This window comes from Typha latifolia, chromosome 1 (assembly GCF_019914945.1).
Source record: "Typha latifolia isolate L0001 chromosome 1, TyphaL0001v2, whole genome shotgun sequence".
NCBI lineage: Eukaryota > Viridiplantae > Streptophyta > Magnoliopsida > Poales > Typhaceae > Typha > Typha latifolia.
In genome coordinates, this window is record NC_133086.1 from 7,560,398 (window position 1) to 7,580,372 (window position 19,975).

The 19,975-nt window shown below is 35.5% G+C and overlaps 1 protein-coding gene across 2 annotated transcripts; it reads left to right on the top strand.

The window, feature by feature from the left end:
- The first annotated feature begins 3,660 nt into the window (after positions 1–3,660).
- Positions 3,661–19,318, top strand: LOC140780593 (uncharacterized). Of its 2 annotated transcripts, XM_073126239.1 has the most exons (11): positions 3,661–3,834; positions 4,169–4,351; positions 4,561–4,742; positions 4,850–5,725; positions 5,914–5,970; positions 6,399–6,765; positions 6,844–7,043; positions 17,221–17,297; positions 18,515–18,616; positions 18,705–18,891; positions 18,985–19,318. In XM_073126239.1, exons 2-11 carry the CDS (start codon positions 4,177–4,179, stop codon positions 19,078–19,080), a joined length of 2,319 nt encoding a protein of 772 aa, XP_072982340.1. In that variant the 5' UTR covers positions 3,661–3,834; positions 4,169–4,176; the 3' UTR covers positions 19,081–19,318. The 2 variants fall into 2 exon arrangements, with proteins under 2 accessions (XP_072982340.1, XP_072982341.1); XM_073126240.1 differs by lacking the exon at positions 18,515–18,616.
- Positions 19,319–19,975: the final 657 nt, after the last annotated feature.

Here is a 19,975-nt window from a genome sequence, read left to right on the forward strand (position 1 = left end):
TAAGACGTAACTACTAAGTTTAGTGGTGTTATAAATAGATAAAATCTTATATTTACTTAATACAATTGTGTTATGTAAAAATTATCACACAAAGTCTAAAATATATTTGAATTAAGTTGGCAATATCTATTTATTTTTAATCTATTATGAGCACATAAGCTATAACCTAAATAAAAGATCAGGTTAGTCATCTCTAATATATAGGTTAGATAATTAGTTTAACACTTATAATAAAATAAATAACGAGTCTAAACTATGTGCATATAATATTCTAATAAAAATTTTACTAAATATCAACCTCCATATGAGGAATGAAGCAAGACTCAATCTCTCAGCTATAGGGTGACATAAATATGCAAAATCTTATACTTACTTAATATTATTATGTTATATAAAAAATTGTCACATTTATTCTAAGATATTTGAATTAAATAGATAAAATAAAATGAACCAAAATGAGTTTAAATTATGCGCATGTAGTACTCAATAAAGAAATTCAAATATAGACATCAACAAGAAATAAAGTAAGACTTAACAGCTGAACTATAGTAATATCATAAGGCAAAATATTATATCTAGTTAATATTATTGTGTAAAAATTATCACGCTTAATCTAAGATATATTTAAATTAAGTTAGACAAATCTATTTATTTCTAATCCATCATAAACACATATTATTATAGGCCGAACAAATGATCGGGCTAAATCTCTCTAATATATAAGTTAGACAACTATGTTAACAATCCTAAAAAAAAAAACCACAAACAGTCTAAATTATATGCATATAGTGCTCTAATGAAAATTTTCCTAAATATCGACTTCAATATCTATGAAGAATAAAGTAAAACTCAACCATTGAGCTATAGTGGTATTATAAATATGCAAAATTTTATATTTAATTAATATTATTATGTTATATAAAAAATTATTATGTTTAGTCCAAGACATATTTAAATTAAGTGAACAAAATCTATTTAGACAAAGGGCTGAATAATACTATTTAATATATATATTAGACAACTAGGTCAACACTCCTAAAAAAATGAAGTACAATGAGTTTAAATCATGCGCATATAGTGTTCAATATTTATCTTAACGTCTATGAGGAATAAAGTAAGACTTAACCACTGAGCTATATTAGTGTTGTAAGTTTGCAAAATCTTATATTAAGTTAATATTATTATGTTATATGAAAAATTACCACAGTTAGTCCAAGACATATTTGAATTAAGTTAGTAAAATCTATTTATTTTTAATTGATCATAAGCACATAGTCTATAGGCTGAACAAATGATTGAGCTAGCCCTTTTTGACATATAAATTGGACAATTAAGTTAACATTCATAAGAAAGTGAACCACAATAAGTCTAAATCATACGCATATAGTGCTCTAATAAAATTTTTATCGAATATCAATTTTAGTATCTACGAGGGAATGAAATAAAACTTAATCATTGAGCTATATATAGTGGTGGTGTAAGTACGCAAAATATTATATTTATTTAAGAGCATGCTATTTTTAGAATAATACAATGTTATTATATTATTATTAAATATAAATTTATAGTTTTAATTTTCCCAATCTTTCGATGTTAAATTTCTTAGATATTAGATAAAGAAGCATATATTATTCCTCATATTAGATAATATTAAGATTTCTTATTTTCTAATTTTGGTGTTAATATAACAGGAATAAAATAAGAGAATACACTCCAAGTCAATTTAGTTCAATTTTAATTTATCTCATTGTATTTTAAATTTAAGCTCTTTTTTTTAGAATTAAACACTTGTGAATATAAATTGCAATATTTAAATTTTTCATCCAAAATTGATAGTGTTTTTCTACTAGCGCCAATATTTTTCACAGTGTATACAATATAAAATAACTAAGAAAAAATTTCTATTATCATCAAATTAGACTTTCTATAGAGATAATTACGTTTTTTTACGATTTAGTTAACGGTTGACTAATAGTTATAATTTGTTCTGAACCATAAGAAGATTAAGTGCTTAAATTTGAATTCGAAATAGTTAACGCTAAACTATAGGAATAAATAGTATTTTTTTCTAAGATTTATCTCCTATTGTGATGTACATTTTCGTTCTCTTTTATATTAATCTAGATTTCATGGGGTCCATAAGTTCTCTATTATTTGATGTCGATCTAATAGTGACAATAGGTACAAATTAAAGAATTACTTAAAAAGATATTGGAATAGAAATAAAGTATAAAATCTAAAATTACTATAATAAAATAGTGCTCAAATAGAGTTTTAAAAAATATTATTTGAGTTTAGTTAGAGGTGCATCAATTCACCATAGCAACTAGCTCCACGCACACTCAAAACCAATAAGTCATTGGGCTGATTTAGTATATAAATAAAATGACTTTGCTTTTCTTCTATATCCTTCCATTTTTTTTAGTGATCACGATACCAACTACTTCAAGTATTAAATTCTAAATTAATATTTTATAATTCTTTAAAATTCCACTTCTAAAAAGAGAGAGAGAAAAAAAAGAAACATTATTTTTATCCATCTAATTAGTATTCAATTTTTTTTAATATTTTTTACTAAAATTTTTAACTAAGGAGGTAGAGTGATATAATTAGATAAATGCGTATATGTTTATTTTTTCTTAACAGAGTGAAAATGATATGAAATGATCGTTAATGAGTCAAAATATAGTTAACTCAAATTTAAACTAGAAAATATGACAATATTAAGAGTTACAAAAATATACAGGAAAATAAATTAATCATTTGGGGGCATTTTAAATATTTTTTGTTTTGGTTGGATACAAATATAAACTTATTTTATCATATTTTTAATATAATATTAGGAATAAGTAGTAAATAAAAAATGATGTGTGATGTGACACTTGTGAAAAACTACTTTTATTAATAAATTTTAAGCACTTTCTTTTTTATTGGGTTCATCAACTCAATTTGTTAGCACAGTTCTCCGTGTCGCCTAGTGATTGAATTCTATTAATTTATGATAGTAGTTATGTGTTCAATTTTCTTATAAATATTAGGACACTTTGGTTAATCAATAAAACTCTTTTCTATAAATTATGGATCTATTATTCATAATTTATAATTAAATACTACCAAATCTTATATAACTAATACCATGCATGAGTAACGTTTTCATGATATCGGAGCACTTCTATTTATTTTCTTATCATAATTTAAAGTTAGAATAATAAACGGATCTGCTATCATAATATTGTAATGAAATACAAAAATATATTTAACACTATCCATGAATTATCTTATTTTTCAACCAATTTTTCTTAGAGTTAAAGTTTAGTGAAGTTTTCACTAAAACACTATATCCAAATGGTGTGAACTCCTGTGGTCCATTTTTTAGGAGAACTAGTTCAGTTGTCCAACTATATGTATGAGAGAATTGGTCATTTTATCTAATCTATAATTATCATATTAATTCATAATTTGTTAAAAAAAAGAAACTCGGTTAGCTGGCATCACCTCCTATGTACCCTTACCGCCATTGCACCAGGCAAGAATTTGGAAACGAGCCGACCTCTCAAGGAACGCGTCGGCTTTGGACGCTACTCTGTTCAGCAAACCAGGTGGTTACCGGAATCGGCTCCCCCATTCCTTCCCAATTCCTAGGTAGCATAAACGGAAAATGCGAGAGTAGTTTCACTCCACACACCGGCGTGTTTTTGAAACTCCCTCCCCTGTTCTCTCTCTTTTTCCGTTCCATTCCAAGGAACAAACCGCACCATAAACCCTAACTCGATCGGTTCCTCTCCTTGATCACGTTATTATTTGTAGCATTCGTCGGCAACGATCGCTTTCAAAGTAATATTTCCCTCTCGTTTCTCTTTATCGACATCTTTGATTTGTTATGATCGGTGTTTCGATTGAATGCTGGATGAGTTCGAACCGAATAGGCAGTCATTTCGTTCTGTTGATCGTAATGAACGAGGTTGTTAGGGAATTTAGTGTAAATTTTCCTCTGCTTTTATGCTCTCTTTTCGACGAAGATTTCACTTCTTTGTTTCTTGTTGGTTGTTACGATTCTTAGATGATGATAAAGTTTAGGGAGGTTAAAGCGATGCCATCTTGAACTGTTCTGGTTGAATCTTTGTCGTGGATTTTTATGTCAATTTGTGTTTCTTTTGTCCTTTGGAAGTACATACAATGGGGGCTGGAAGAAAGACGGAGACGATTCCTGTTTCAACTAAGCAGCAAATCGCTCCAATGCCATTGAATACCTCGGTATCTGCTCGTAATTTGCGTCAGGGTGACATTGGAGGAGTCATCTTTGGCTGCACGCACAACACCATGAAAGAATGCCTCTCGAAGCAGATATTCGGTTTGTTTTTGTACCTCATTTTTCCAATCGCATGCTATGCTTATCTTCTTGCTGTTTTCTCAGCTTAATTTCTGTTAAATTATCAATTCTAGAGTTAAATTGCATGTAATCACTGCAGTAAAAGATTGACGACCTTACAGGATCTTTTAAGACATGTATACTTTTGGAGATTGTGTGTAGTTACTGGCTTACTGCAACTTATTTTATAGGATTGCCCTCACTGCACATCTCGTATGTGGGGAATATCAAACCTGGTCTGCCGCTATTCCTATTCAACTATAGTGATCGAAAATTGCATGGAATTTATGAGGCGGCAAGCGATGGCCAGATGAACATTGACCCATATGCATGGACTGATGGGGGTACAAGAAGAACATCCTTTCCTGCACAGGTATTGTGGATGGAGAATTCCTTACTTAGCATGCTTCATTTGGAAGTTCAATCTAAGTACTTCTGGTATCTGTCTGTGATCAAGTATTGGCTATTTACATTCTTAAGGTTCGTATCTGCATCAAGAAACAATGCCTACCACTTCTAGAAAACCAGTTCAAGAAAGTAATCGAGGACAATTACTATCATTATAAACACTTTTGGTTTGAACTAGACCATGCACAAGTAGAAGGTCTAAAGATATTATTCAAACCTTATACTGTGCCTCTCAATATCAAGCAAGTTCCAGCAGTTTCAAAAGAGGAAAACCTTTCTAAAACTTTTCCAGCAACAAACTGGAAGATAACTGCTCGTGCAGGACATATGAACACTGAGGCTGCTGTCACAAAGGATGCCAACTCCTTTGCTGTTTTGACAGATCCAAATAAGTTTGGGTCAGCTAACTGGGCTGATTGGGATGTTGAGCTTGCTAGCTCAAGTAAAACATCAACTAGTGCTCCGGATGATAGTGAAATCAAAGAGCAAATTTCAGACTGGGAATACTGTGATGAGACTGCTAGCAACAGTCAGTTTGGTATTCATCCTGTCCCATGCGGAGACAATCAGAATCTATTGGACGAAAGTCCTGGTGTCAAGGGAGCAGAGACTGTGAAGAGCAACGATGCAGTTGTTGACCTTCATCTGGATGGAGGGAGCCAGATTGTTCTGGAGGAAAGCTTGCATGCTAAAAGAGGGGAGACTTTGCAGGAATATCATTCAGGTTCCGATGATGTCAGGCTTGAAGCCAATGTACAGAAACTAAATGCTATATCAATTAAACGAGAATGCTCAAGTCCATCTTTCAATTACTGCGGTGATGATAGTTCAGGTCTGTACATGCCAGAAAAAGTACAAGGGGAAGCTAATTTTTCAAAAGAATCCTTTGATTTAGCTTTTTCAGGGGGAAACACAACAATTTCTTGCCAATATGAAGGAGGTGCCAAGGTAGTTGATTCTAATCAATTTTCTTTCTCCTTGATTTCCCCTTCCTTTCCCTTTCCTAATGTAATTGTCACATTTTGCTCCTTTTCCTTTTTGGTCTTAACCATGCGATTTATACTTCTAGAGTAATTTTATAATCTTCTATATTTGAAGCCTTAATCTTTGTTTCTTTCCCTTATGTTCTTATGTAGTTGGTGCAAATTATTGAACAATTGGCACAAAAGACTGCAACTTTGGAGAAGAAACAGGTATTTGTTATCAGCATTTTTATTTTTTATATTATAAATTTATTATTAGTTGACTAAGCATTATTATGTTGAGAAGAATTACTTGCATGTAAGATTCCCATTTTACATATCACTTTGATAACTTAATTGGAAATTTTTTTCTTGTTGATTATGTGTTATATTCCTTTTTGATACTCCATCTTATTGAGTTTCCAATCCTTAATAGTGTAACAGTGATAATTTGTATGCATTATAGGGAAGATAATATTTCTTGTTTGGAATAAGACTATAATTGAATTTGATGCATCCGCTCATTTTTGTTTCTTTACATACTCAATTTATGAAGACATTCTTGACTTGAGCCTTGTGAAGGCTTCTGAAATATGTATAATAGCATTCACTGTACATTGTATTTTTTTTATCATGCTATAATCTACCGTGCTTTGCAGGCTGAGTCAGATCAAGAAATTCAAATATTGAGGGATGTGGTTAAGGAATCAGGAAGAAAGATTCAGCAACTAGAGTATCAAGTTGAAGTGCTGGAGTCAAACTTTTGTTCTTCCATGTCCCTCCATGGTGGGACATCTAGAAATACAGTCACACTCACACAACATGCATCTGAAGAAGTCATTTACCTAATTGGTGGTTATAATGGCACCATGTGGTTATCCTCACTGGATTCTTTTTCACCTTCCTTGGACGAACTAGCATCTCTCAAACCAATGAGTTGTTCCCGTTCATATGCTGCTGCAGCAACGCTGGATGATAATATATTTGTTTTTGGTGGCGGAGATGGCTCTTCATGGTATAACACAGGTATCACTACTCCATGCATCTTACCTGACTTTCTTCGATGAGCTCCTTACCTAAATGACATTCTGTTCTTCAATGAAGTTGAATGTTACAACAAAAGGAATGATGAATGGACCGTGTGTCCTCGCTTAAACCGTGCAAAAGTAAGCCTTGCTGGAGCTACAATGAGTGGCAAAATTTTTGCTATTGGTGGAGGTGATGGGCTTGACTCTTTCTCAGATGTTGAGATGTTTGATCCAGCTCTTGGGAAGTGGATCTACAGCCCATCTATGCTTCAGAGGGTACGCCTCATTCTTTTTTATTTCTAACTAGTTGGATTAGTTTTTTCTAGTGTTTTTTCTTTTTTCGTTCAGTACGTCATTAGTTGCACATTATAAATAGATTCGGAAAATGAGATTTTTCTTGGGGATTTTTTTGGCTGTGTTGATTTCTTAGTACTCAATATTCTTACAAGTTTTTTATCATGTCACCTTTTATCATCTCATATATATTTTAATATAAAACTCCATTAGACATTTAGACTCAAGACGATGTCTACATAGTACATACTAGGCAGTTTTAGTTTTTTCTTTTGATGTTGAATGATTAATTTAGGTCAAAAACTTAAAACAATTATATCCTATTGAAAAAGATTATTGAACATAAAGTAAGGAAAAGGAGGAGACTTTTGGAGATGCTCTCATGCTCAATTAGTTATTGTACTCCAATGATTATTGGACCTTTTCTTCTAGAAGCATTATATATGGTCTGAGGACCTTTACCAATGTGATTGGTCTTCTAATTTCTAACCTTTATATCTTGAGTAGTGACAGACTAGAATGGTAGAATCTTTATCATGTATTTCTTCAGTAATATTACTAACCAAAGGCTCTGAATCTGTGTATCTACCGACACTGAAGATGGGTGCACTGAAATGGTGTCTTTATGCTTTAGGAAGATACAAAATTGTGTTAGCATATGATGGAAGAAAGGAGAAAAGGAAAGGGCATCAAACTTTGGTGAATTATTTGAGATTATGTAAATCTAGATCTCAGTATACTGACATGCCACTAGGGAAATTGCAAACTACTGATGTGCAAAAAAGGATAGTTAGAAGGTCCAGTGGTGCCCCCATTTATGGAACTAGAAAGTTTTGGTAAGACTGAGAAGTCTAGCATTTCCTCAAGAACTTAGGCTCTTTCCGTAGCTTGTATTTTAAAGCTCTTATAATATGAACAAAATTTACTAATGGAGCATTGGGGCTCTGAAGTTAGAGTAGGAAGATATTTTACATTCCTAATTGATGAGGAAAAAAAAGAAATAACAGACTCGGGCATTGCTAACACTTTTTTGTATTTAGTTTTGTAAGGTCCTACACTCCTGCATAAGTTGAATGACATCTTTGACTATACAATAGTGAAGAAATTATCGCAAGCAGTAGTACAATGTCCTATTAGTTATCCTAAAGAAAAGAATAATCAAGCCGAATTTCCAGAAATAAGGACATTTTTAGTGTTGAATTGTAACTAAAGAAAACTAGAATAACTATATCTCATGTTTCAAGCAAATAAACGAACAAAAATGAAAATTACCAACCATGAAGTTGTCTATATCAAAAATAGATAGTAGATATCTTCCATCACTTGGAATATGCTTTGCCTTATCGTCCATTACCTCTCCTTTTCTTTAATTGACTAATCGACATAGTTAGAGAACAACTAGGAAAACAAGATATGATGAGCAGGCTTCGATAGTCAGCACCAAGCTTTACATCCACTTACACTTCTCTTTATCTTGTTAGATTCTTATGCAAGGTGGTCAACAATTTGATTCATATATAATAATATTCAACCATAGGCTGGTTGATTATATGCCTATTGAATATGCAGGATAGCTACACACAAAAGTTGCTTATCATGATCCGAAATTGGAATAGTGACCAACCATGTGCCTTAATAGACTTTGGGATATACAAACCCTTATAAAAGTCAATATAAATTAATAACTTCAAAAATTCTCAAGATAATAAAAAAGTTTAAAGTTAGACATGAGGTGTTTTTCAAGTCTTTTCCTCGTAGTTGATCCATTTAGGGTCACCAAGAGGTGTTATTAGGTGGTAAACACATTTTGTCTTTTTCTCTAACCGTTAGAGAGAGATTAGAGTCACCGTAGGAAATTTTTCGATATAGCATTAGATTGTACCTTAACTCAGTCAAAGTCACTTAAGAAGGTCGTCGTAGTGATCTAAAATAACTTTATTTCTTGGATATGCAGGCATATTCGAATTACTACGAAAAGTTGCGAAACGATCTATAAAGAAACTTCGAGTCCTACTCACACTAGCTATTTGTGATTAATATATTTGTAATTTGCATGAAATATAATAATGCACAAAGAGTAATATTGTATGAAATATAAGATTGCATGAAGACAATATGATACCATAATAGAATATACAGATTTTCAGGATGGACCAAAACGTAAGTGAACCCACTCATCTATGGTCCATGTGGAATAATTCAAATCAATATCTGGGTGTGAGAAAAATTGTCACCTTTATTCATAAACAAATTTATCTTGTAATTTAACAATTATTATACAACAATTAGACTTTCTAGAAAATCTTTTAATCATTATTTGGGCCAAAATGAAACCCAAATACTTAGGCTGGGCTGCGGACTTGCAACCCACCCACTACGCTAAAATGGAATGGACTAAGGCCCAAACCCAACTAAAAGGAAAAAGTGGGTTGGGCCTTTGTCGGCCCACCTTGGTCATGGGTCATTACCCACATAAACCTATGGGTTGGGCTTGCCCACCCTAGCCTTCTTTTCTCCCTCGATGGAGGAGCAACAAGAAATTGAAGAATACAAGATAAAGCGCAATGAGGGAAGGTCTGCCAACTTCTCCACCTCGAGTGGTCCAAACCATTCCTCACGACCAAAACATCTCACACGAGGTAAAAAAAGGTTGGTCAAGGTAGTTGACGATGATGAGGCACAAGGACACTAACTACTCTATGTTTGGCTTCAGCAGGAGGCTACACCATCGGCGTGACCGGCGTTGCCAATGATGACCATATCCAAGGATGAATTGTTAGCAGGAGGCTACATGGTGTACCTGTGAAGGGGTACCTTTGGCACAGAGATGCAAAGGGTACCTTTGGCTACATGGAGAGATTTAGTTTTGGGTTTGGATTCAGGTTAACCAAAATTGACTCAATTCGACCCGTTACACCCGTTTTCACTCCAGCCCTGTCCAGCCCATGTTTCTTTTTTATTTTTGATTTTTTTTAATTCTGGATACGTCGGACTTGTGTCGGACTCCAACATGAACACCTCTCCTAGTAGGTGTCCATGCTTTATTGACAATTGTAGAGAGCATCTCGAGAGTAAGTTATACAGATAACTAAGAAGTGGGCAGATTTGGTTAATATGTCCACATTCACCGTAGCTGCATCATAATTTGATCGAGTGTGTGGAAGTCCTAAGAGAAAACCCATAGTTATGTCTTCTCATTTCCACTTAGGCAAAGGTAAAGATTGCAACTTTTCTACAAATCTCTGATGATCGACTTTGATTTGCTAATTAAACATCTAGCCACAAAGTTAGCAATGTCTTTCTTCATGCCATTGCATCAAAAATTCTCCTGGAAGTCTCTGTACATCTTTGTATTATCTGGGTGAATGTTGAATCCCAAATTGTGAGCTTATGATATGATCTCATTTTTTATCTTCTCACGAGCTAGAACATATCCAATTATGATACTTGAGCAATCTCTTATGTGATTTTGATTTAAGCAAGAGCTTAACTTTTCTCCACTTTTTCTAAACTTTTTTGAGATTAGTGTCCAACTAAGCAATCTAGATACTATTAAGAAGTGTAGGCCTAACCACCGACTAGTTGCATAAAGCTCCTCATGGTGCGATGTCACCTCAATCTCTAAGCATCTAAACTTCTCTATGATGCACTCCCTCCCTCTAAAGATTTTCTAACTCAGCATCTGCCACCACATTTTCCTTTCTTGCATGATAATTCATGCTAACGTAGTAACATCATAATTCTTGATCAGCTCTAGTCACCAACGTTGCCTCAATTAAGCTCCTTCTAGGTGAATATATACTTGAGAATTGTGATATATAAAATCTCACAAGATTCTTTATAAATATAGTGATGCAAACACAACTACAACTATCTCAAGATTATGAATAGGGTAGTACTCATGAACAATAAGTTGCCTAGAAGTATAAGCTATCATTTGCTCATGTTGCATCAATACACATCTCGAGCCTTGACGAGAAGTGTCATTGTAAATTGCGAAATTATTTCCTTTAGTTGGAAGTTATGAAGCACGGATACAAATATAGGATATGGATACGATACGAGGATACAACAAATTGTCAAAAAATAGGATACGATACGTCTAAGATACGATAATTAAAAAATTATATAAAAATAGTATATTCTAATGGCAACCTATACATGTCTGTGCAAACAGAAATTTATATTCTAATGACAACCTCTACATAACATTGCATCCAATATTTTAATATATCTAATATCTACATAAGCATTTAGTAGCAAAAATAAGAGTAGTAGATATCAAAGATAATTAAACAAAAAATACATCAACATTCAACAAATAATGCACCAAAATGAGAATAGTAGATATTAGTACACTCAATATGAGCAACTCATAGGCTCATAGCTCATAGCACTAAAGTATATAAAGTATATCCACCAACATTTTACAATTTGCATAACACCAAAATGAGAGTAATCATAAGTCAATAGTGTAATTGAAAATGACATTAATTATTCATTTTTATATAAGTTATTCTCCTCATTCCATTTAGTATTTTTTGATGCACATATATTTTTTAATATAAGGTTGAGGGTATGGACAACACATGGAGTCTAAAAAATATCAAAATACTGAGCCTCTATAAGCATCCCAGCTGACTTACAAACATGACCATTACAATAATGACTTGTAATACTTAAGTAACCATACTTAATCATGTAATACTTAAGGCCTTGTTTAGTTTGAGATTAAGCTTCGAACTTGATTAGTTATTCTCATTTCTTAGTTTTAATTTTTTGGAGAATAAACTTAGTTATATATGAAAAAGATAAAAAAAATATTTAGTTACTGAACCAGTTTAGGAGTCCTTAAACCAATTCAGGGGAGGTCCCTAAACTTAAAACAAACATGGTCTAAGTGATCATATTAGAATTAATTAAACTGAAAATAAGATAGAGAAGAAATATGCACAATTTTAAAGAAAAATCAGAGAACAAAGGGAAAAAATTGAGAAAAGAAAAGGAAAAAAAACTGAGGAACCTAACTTAAAATAGAATTCAAGAAGGGGAAAGTGGAAGAAATCAAATGAAGAAAATTCAGAGAAGAAATTGAGGAAAAAAAGAGCTGGTTTGTTGAGAGAAGAAATGAAAAGAAAATACTATCGTCGGTTGGTTCGTCGAGAGAGGGGGAGAACAGAGAGCTACGGCGTCGTCATGGTCAAGAGAGAGGGAACAGCGTCGTCCCCCAACTACCCAAATAAACCCAAAATGTATCCCAACGTATCCGGTTGTGTCCACCCCGTATTCGGGAATAAAAATTAATTATTTAAATTCAGGATAATTCGAAAACGTGCCGGATATAGATACTTATCCCATTTTGGGGTATCCGAGCTTCCCAGGTCAGAAGTGAAAGAATAAAAGTCGCGATATTATGCAACTTTTATTATCATCTAATAAACCATATCCTTTATCCAAATCATCACCACTAGCGCATCTCTCTTGTTCTTCTCATCGGTTTAGCCTACTCACATGCCCAATTCCGCCACTGGAATCATATTCAATGCCTCGCCCTGGTCCAATCACAAATAATTTTCAGAATTGATATTGAAATCAATTGAACCCCGATATGTTTTTAAATGGAATGTACCAATAGGTGGAATTTTTTTGATGAAGCCATAAAAATGAATTGGGGCTACACTACTTTCTAAACTATTAAATTAAAATTAAATACAGCAGGTGAAAGAGGACACGGATGAGTAGATAGGTGGTCTTCATTTGCTCCGAAAATGCTTTGACAGCTGATTCAGACAACAGCTGCTTTAGTGTGGTAAGGAGGAAGAAAGAAGGTGAGTGATTGCTGTGCGTGCGTGTGTGTGGGGGGGGTGGGGGTGGGGAGGGGTACGCTTTCCCTGTGGCGATTTCACTAGGGATTATGTGAAATTGCGAATTGAATCATTCCTCCCCTCTTGTAACGGTTACAAGGAAGAGAATGAGTGGTGCATACACTTAGCATGGCCCCCACAATTTTTTTTTGGTTAATACGTTGCTTATGTGTAATTCCAAAGTGCTAGTGGGAGTTTTTACATCGAGCTTTTCTAGATGGAAATTCTATCTGTTTGAATTATGCATCTTAAACTTTCCTCTTGTTTTTCATTCCTATGGTCGTCCATAATGAGCCATACCTACCCCTACTTATGCTGACTCCAGTCCAGTTTCCAACTTAATATTATTTTCCTCTTTAGTTGCATCATTGTTTGGGCCTTGGTTGCATGAATCTCACTGAGTACATGCCACATCAACTTTGAGTTCAGTATCGTGCCTCTTTTAGAATGCACAGTCAGAGAACAATAAATAATTCAGTATATTCTCTTCACACTAATCTGACTGTACTAGCATGAGTCTCACTTTAGTACATGTCACATTAAATTTGAGTTTAGTACGTTGCCTCTTTTAGAATGCACATAGTCGAGAAACCATATTAATTCACACTAATTTGAATGTTGAAACACCCAAACCTCCAAATACATGTACCGCGTGGGTAAATCCCCCCACGCGGAGTATCACATGACCTGTCAGTACAAGGATTTCACAAGTCACACAACAGCACAATTTCACCATAAATAAACTCAATTATAAGAGTCCGGAGACAAGTCCACAGGCCACAACAAGCCTTCCAAATATACATCCAAAATACAATGCTAAAGTCCAAGAAAATACAACGTCATCATCACACCCTCGCAGGGGCTTAATACACTAATATACGTACTTGAAAGAAAAGCGGCTACTCCTCGCTACCCGCACCCGCGTCCCCTAGCTCGAAATAATACCGCCACGGGTGAGCTTACGGCCCGAGTAGGATTCATACAATCTAAATTAATGACATCGCATGTATATATCCAATGTATGCCCATATTTGCTAACGATAACGATATGCTTATTTAAATGACTTACCACAATTTACTAAGTCAATGCAATTGATAAAGATTACCAAATACTATCCCGGAACATGCTAGATCCTAAACGTATTATGATAAGTTCACACGATATAAAGCTTGAGACAATCTCTTTTCATACACATCTCAATCATAGGTTTTACATATTATGCATAGCAATAAAATAGCAGTTTAGTCATCTCATGTCTACCAAGGCAATAATCATACTTATCATCGCTCACCGAGCTATTCACCACACAGGGTAAATACTCTTAAGAAACAATCATCCATCATCTCATACATCGAGGGGGGATATATACACATCACCTACACGTGTATGGCGACACTACATGTGATCGGTTGTCTGTGGCCATCAGACTCAGGACCCCGGTCGTAAGCCCATATCTCACTCTCTCTAAATCATCACCGCCCTCGGCGGAGAATCGGAGCCCTCGGCTCATCAACGAGCGCCCTAACCCCGCGTCGTCGGGTACCGCTAGAGATATATCCCCGCCTCACAATCATGTTCTTCTATCATCATAATCTAGTCCTAACTATGCGGTATAACTACCGAATGCCACACGGGCTTCCCGACCTCGGGTGTAGGCCGCTAATAGTATAGTCATATAAGATACACTCTACCCTTAACCCCGGGCCGAGTGAGTAGGGAGTCTTGCATAGTCGAATTCGACTACTAATGATAGGTGGAAGTGGTGCGGTGTTTATGAGTGCATAAAGCATGTTATAGTCATCATGATCATTACATTCTACGTTCACAAAGAATCATACATCTATGCAATGGTATACCATACCGGACACATGTAAAGCATTATCATACTAATGTTGATGTCACATTAACATTCTCATAATACTATGATGAACATGTTATAAATAACTACGTATGCAAAAGATATAATAGGAGTACCAACCGCATGCATTAATACCGACATTTCCTACATAGGTATAATGACTGTAATTATGTTATGCTAGATTTGTATAACTCTACTCGCCTGGGGGGTCTCCACGGTATGGTAAAACTCGTCAGCTAGTCCGGGATCCCAAAATCTTCCTCACGCGGTGTCAATCCTATTAATTCACGCAAGTAGAGTCATTAGCGAACTAATAGAATTACTTATCTTATTAGCACATTTATGTTTGGTACGAGACAAGGGTATCCTAGGAATCTTATGTTATCCCAAAATTAAGGATCAGGCTAATCAAAACATGTGAAAAATGATAAACAGGGTTATAGGGTCCAAATGGCCCCAAAATGGCTAGGCTAGAGGCAAAGGGTAGGCCCAAACCCAACCCACAAGCAAAAGGGCCTTGGTGGGCTGGGGGCCCAGCCACAGCCCACCAAGGTTGGAATAGTGGGCTGCAGACTGCAGCCCACTCCACAATGGGCTAATGGGTCGCACTGCACCCCACCCTGCACGGGCCGGGGGGGTGGCGGCCCACCCCACCCCAACAGATTAGTGGGCTGCGGTGGTCTCGGCCCACTGTGGGGGGTTTAACCCCACCCATCCACCTCATCTCCTTCCACTACCGATGGAAGGAGGGTGAGGCGGAGGGAAGCGCCCACGAGGCTGCGGCGGCGCGGCATGAGGCCGGCGGCGCAGCGCAGGGACGGCGGGGGCATGGGTCCGGCACAGCACGAGGCCGAGGAGGGGAAGGAGAAAGGGGAGAAATGAAGGAGGGGGAGGAGCTTACCGGAGGGGGGGGGGGGTCGGCGAGCTCGGCGGCTGGCGGCAACCACGAGGGAGAGAGAGGAGAACGGAGAGGCTGTGGTGAGGGAAAGAAGAGATGATGGAGATGGGTGGCGTGCACGGCAAAGGAAGGGAAGAAGAAGAAGAAAGGGAAGGGCAGGGTGGCAGGCTGACAGGCTGACGCACGTGCTCGGCACGTGCGTCAGTCAGGTTTTTTTTTTTATTTTTTTTTTTTAAATGGGGTGTTACAAATGTACTAGCATGAATCTCACTGAGTACATGCCACATCAACTTTGAGTTCAGTACAGTGCCTCTATTAGAATGCACATAGTCAGAGAACAATTATAGTTCGGTCTATTCTTTTCACACTAATCTGAATTTACTAGCAACCCTGCATGTGCAGATGCACATTTAGGCTTTATACTAAATTCTCAGTAAGTTTCCAAATTTGCTGAAACTAATTGTAAATGGAGATCACTAATGAAATAAATGAATCCAACTACCAAATTCTATGTCATTATATCATTAAATACAAGGTGTAAGTTGACTGTAATTACAATATATATGCATCTCATGGCTTTTGAGCATGGTGCCAATTTTAACTAAATCTTCACTTCTAACATATAGTTATGCTTGCTTTACATTCCCTGAAGGTAAGGGATAATTTTCACAAAGTTGACATGTATAGCATGTACTGTGCTGGATGGCACATCTGGGGAGTCTGCAACCATGCCTCACTAGGCAGTTGTTTGTCTGGGTAAACACATTATTCTTTTGGAAGATATTCTCAGAAGGCAATGCTGGACCACGGAAATCTGCATGTGATGGTTAAGAAAGTAATTAACATCTCCAGATACAACATAAAAGAAATGAAATTGTCCAACAAATGTTAGTTCATTACACATCTGTATTTCTTCAACCAGCTTTAGGAGATTTATGAGTTTTTTTTTAATAAAAAAATATTGAAAGGGGACTTGTAATTTGTGACAACATATGATGCAAAAGGAAATATATGCCCTGTTAAACAATAAGCTCTACACCTTTAATTTTATTGCATATGAACTTGGCTTGTCCATCTGTTAGTAAGATTATCAAAATAATCAAGCTGGCTCAAGCTCAGCTCGTATTTGAAACAAGTCAAGGTTCATCAAGGGGATCAGGCTCAAATTTTAATTTCAAGATGAGCTTAACGATAAGTCGGCTCGATTAGGCTTGACATACATACACACACACACAATAAATAAGATTCAACTTGGTTACATGTTTGATTTTATTTTACAAAGTGTAGACTATCGAACATTCAATTCAATGTTGATTCAAGCTTCATTCATGCTTGAATTAGGCTTGATTTAAAAGAACCTTGAATCTGCTTATCAAGTGGCTCAAAATAGGCTGAAGCTCGATTCTCTTGAGTAGAGCTGGACTCGATCAATCTCTCCTTTATTACACTGCTATCTGTTAACTTCTCTATGTTCCATGTCACTTCAGTTTTAATAGCAATTATTTGATACTTCAGTCTTATGCAATTTATTGTTCCAGCGGTTTGCTCCTGCTGCAGCAGAATTTCATGGCGTGCTCTATACTGTTGGTGGATATGATGGAAACAATTATTTGCAGTAAGATATTTAGCAACTCCTCTCTTGATTCTTCGTTAGTGCCATTGTCCATCATTTGCAAGCCCAATTGCCTTAGTTAAGGTGATATAGATAATATTTTTTCTTTTTTTAACATTAGCACTTTGCAATCTCGTGTTCTGCCAACTCCAAAAGTTACTTGAAAATGTTTCAAAAAAGAACTATTGAATAAACTTGTGAATTCTTAAAGTCAAACTGATTACTTAAACTATGTGTTAGAGAAGCATTAAGACACATTTGATGTCATAATCTGCAAGGTGAAGTGCTTATAATTCCAAAATCCAAGAACTCAGAAAAAGCTGTACTACTAGCTATCCTTGAAAAGGAAAAAAAATTCTTTTCCAATGTGTTCATTATAGTTTCTATGAATCACTAGATAAAGAAAGCACCAAAACCTGCGAAGGTTCTTTGAACTGAATAATCAGTTATTTAATCAAGTTGAGTGTTCCCTTAAAAGATTATGTTCGATCGAATATAATATTATTCATGAATATATGGAAGTGAATTAGTTTTAATATGGTCTCCTGCATTTCTCATGCATTCTTAGTCTAGCATTTGTTGTTTTTCTTCTATGATACACTTTCTACAAAGAGCAGTTGATAATTCATGATTTATTCAACAATACAGAATCTTTGAAAATCCATTAATGTTATGGAGTTTGTTAAGTTGGTTTCTATTTGGGTTGGTACTGGGCTGATTGATGCTAATGCTTTATGCCTTGACCTGAAGACATGCCATTTAAGTCACGCTTATTACTTTAAGATATTGTAGTGGACTAGTGGTAGTTACTCTATATCAACACAAAGAATCTAGTAGACCAATATGATTACCAATTTACCATCCTCCAGCTTTAAGATTAGTTCCCCCCCAAAAAAACAACACTTGGAAATATTGTACTGCATAACTGCAAGTGCCTTAATTTTGTGCCTAATGGCTGAATGGGAAGTGTTGATCCCTGGGCTTTATTAGTTGCTACATGGCCTTGTATGTTTTGGAGACAGATTCTCATTAGTTTTCTTGTAGCACTAGCTAAAAGGAGCAAGAACTTTCGGCTGCATTTCTTGTCCTAAACTATTAAATTAAATCTCTGTGGCACTATCATTGACTTTTTTTATGGTGTCCCTGACCAACGTATATGCTTGAGTTACATGCTTGATATCTGCCGGAAGTTGATGAACAAGTATCATTTCTTTTCTTAGATCAGCTGAAAGATGTGATCCAAGGGAAGGATACTGGACCAGACTGCCAAGTATGAATACAAGAAGGGGATCTCATTCATTGGCTGTTCTAAATGAGAAACTGTGGGTTTTTCATTGTGTGAGCTTCAACTAGAGGATAAGAGGTAATCAATTTTTTACTCTGGTATGAAGTAATCAATTTTTTACTCAGGTACGCAATGGGAGGATATGATGGCGAAAAAATGGTATCAAGTGTTGAAACCTTTGATCCCCGTCTTGGTTCCTGGATGATGGATGCGCCAATGAACTGTGTTAGAGGATATGGTGCTGCAGTAGTACTTAATGATGCTATACTCATCATTGGTGGGCTTAATGTGGGCGAGAAACTTGTGGATTCTGTATGTAGTTTCTGTATATCTACGTAGTTAGGTATTTGCGTGTTGATTTCATGGGAAAAACCAGATCACTTGTATTCTCTTCGTCATTTACAGGTGGAGTGCTACAACGAGAGGACTGGGTGGTCCATTTTAGGTACAAAATCTATTGGGAAAAGGTGCTTCTTCTCTGCCACTGTTCTCTTGGGATAATGATTTTATCCTATGCGCCAAGAGTAGGTTAATTTCTGTAATTACCATCTCTGAGAAGCAGTTTTGTACAGATGAGGCATTAGTTTTGTGCAGGTGCAGTATCGTTTTATTGCTTCAGGATGCCATAATTAATTGATTTCATATTGTAGTCCCTTGTACAGATAGGTACCGTACCATCTGGAATAACAACCTCTATTGGCTCCATCATAAGACTTGCAGTTTTACTGTCATTTGAAAATCACATCATAAAATACCCAAGAACGCATTTGCTGACCAACTATTTTGTCTTTAACCATAAGACTTGCCGGGTGATGATTTCATTTATAGTATTTATTTGCTGCATCCTTTGTCCAGGCTCCCTGAGTAGTGTGCCTTGGATATTCGATTCGACTGACTTGTGGTTTCCAACAACTAGAAATTTAAACATTCTTTGCACTTGTATTGTATATTCCTTGTCACGTATTACTTTGATGTTTGTCTCGTGAAAAAGATTTAATACTCTTTGTAGGAATTAAATTTGTAAAATTGTACCCTAGCTGACATAAAATGAGACTACTTTAATTCCATATAGAGGGTTTTTTTTTTAATTTTTTTTAACAATCTCCAAAAAAAAGAAAAACAAAAGCCTTTTTCTTAACATTTTAGTTTAACTGTATTTTTCTTTTCTACTTGATACCGAAAGTGTTTGAGATGCCTAATTCACGTCAGGAGTTGAATGGTTTTATGGCTGGGGTGGGTGGGGGTGTTTCACTGCTCCAGTCGTTAACTCATTGAAATGTAAGCCTCCATCTCCATCACCATTTCAAAATTTTGACGCATTTGCGTAAGCATCTGCATTCAAATGTTCAGCGAGCTCTTGGTAGCACTAAATGCAACGAAGCAAGATATGTTTACT

Coding starts and splice junctions, on each gene's coding strand:
- LOC140780593 (XM_073126239.1), top strand. CDS start 4,177: ATGGGGGCTGGAAGAAAGACGGAGACGATTCCTGTTTCAACTAAGCAG. Junction 4,352..4,560: donor CCTCTCGAAGCAGATATTCG/GTTTGTTTTTGT, acceptor CTTATTTTATAG/GATTGCCCTCACTGCACATC. Junction 5,971..6,398: donor CAACTTTGGAGAAGAAACAG/GTATTTGTTATC, acceptor CGTGCTTTGCAG/GCTGAGTCAGATCAAGAAAT.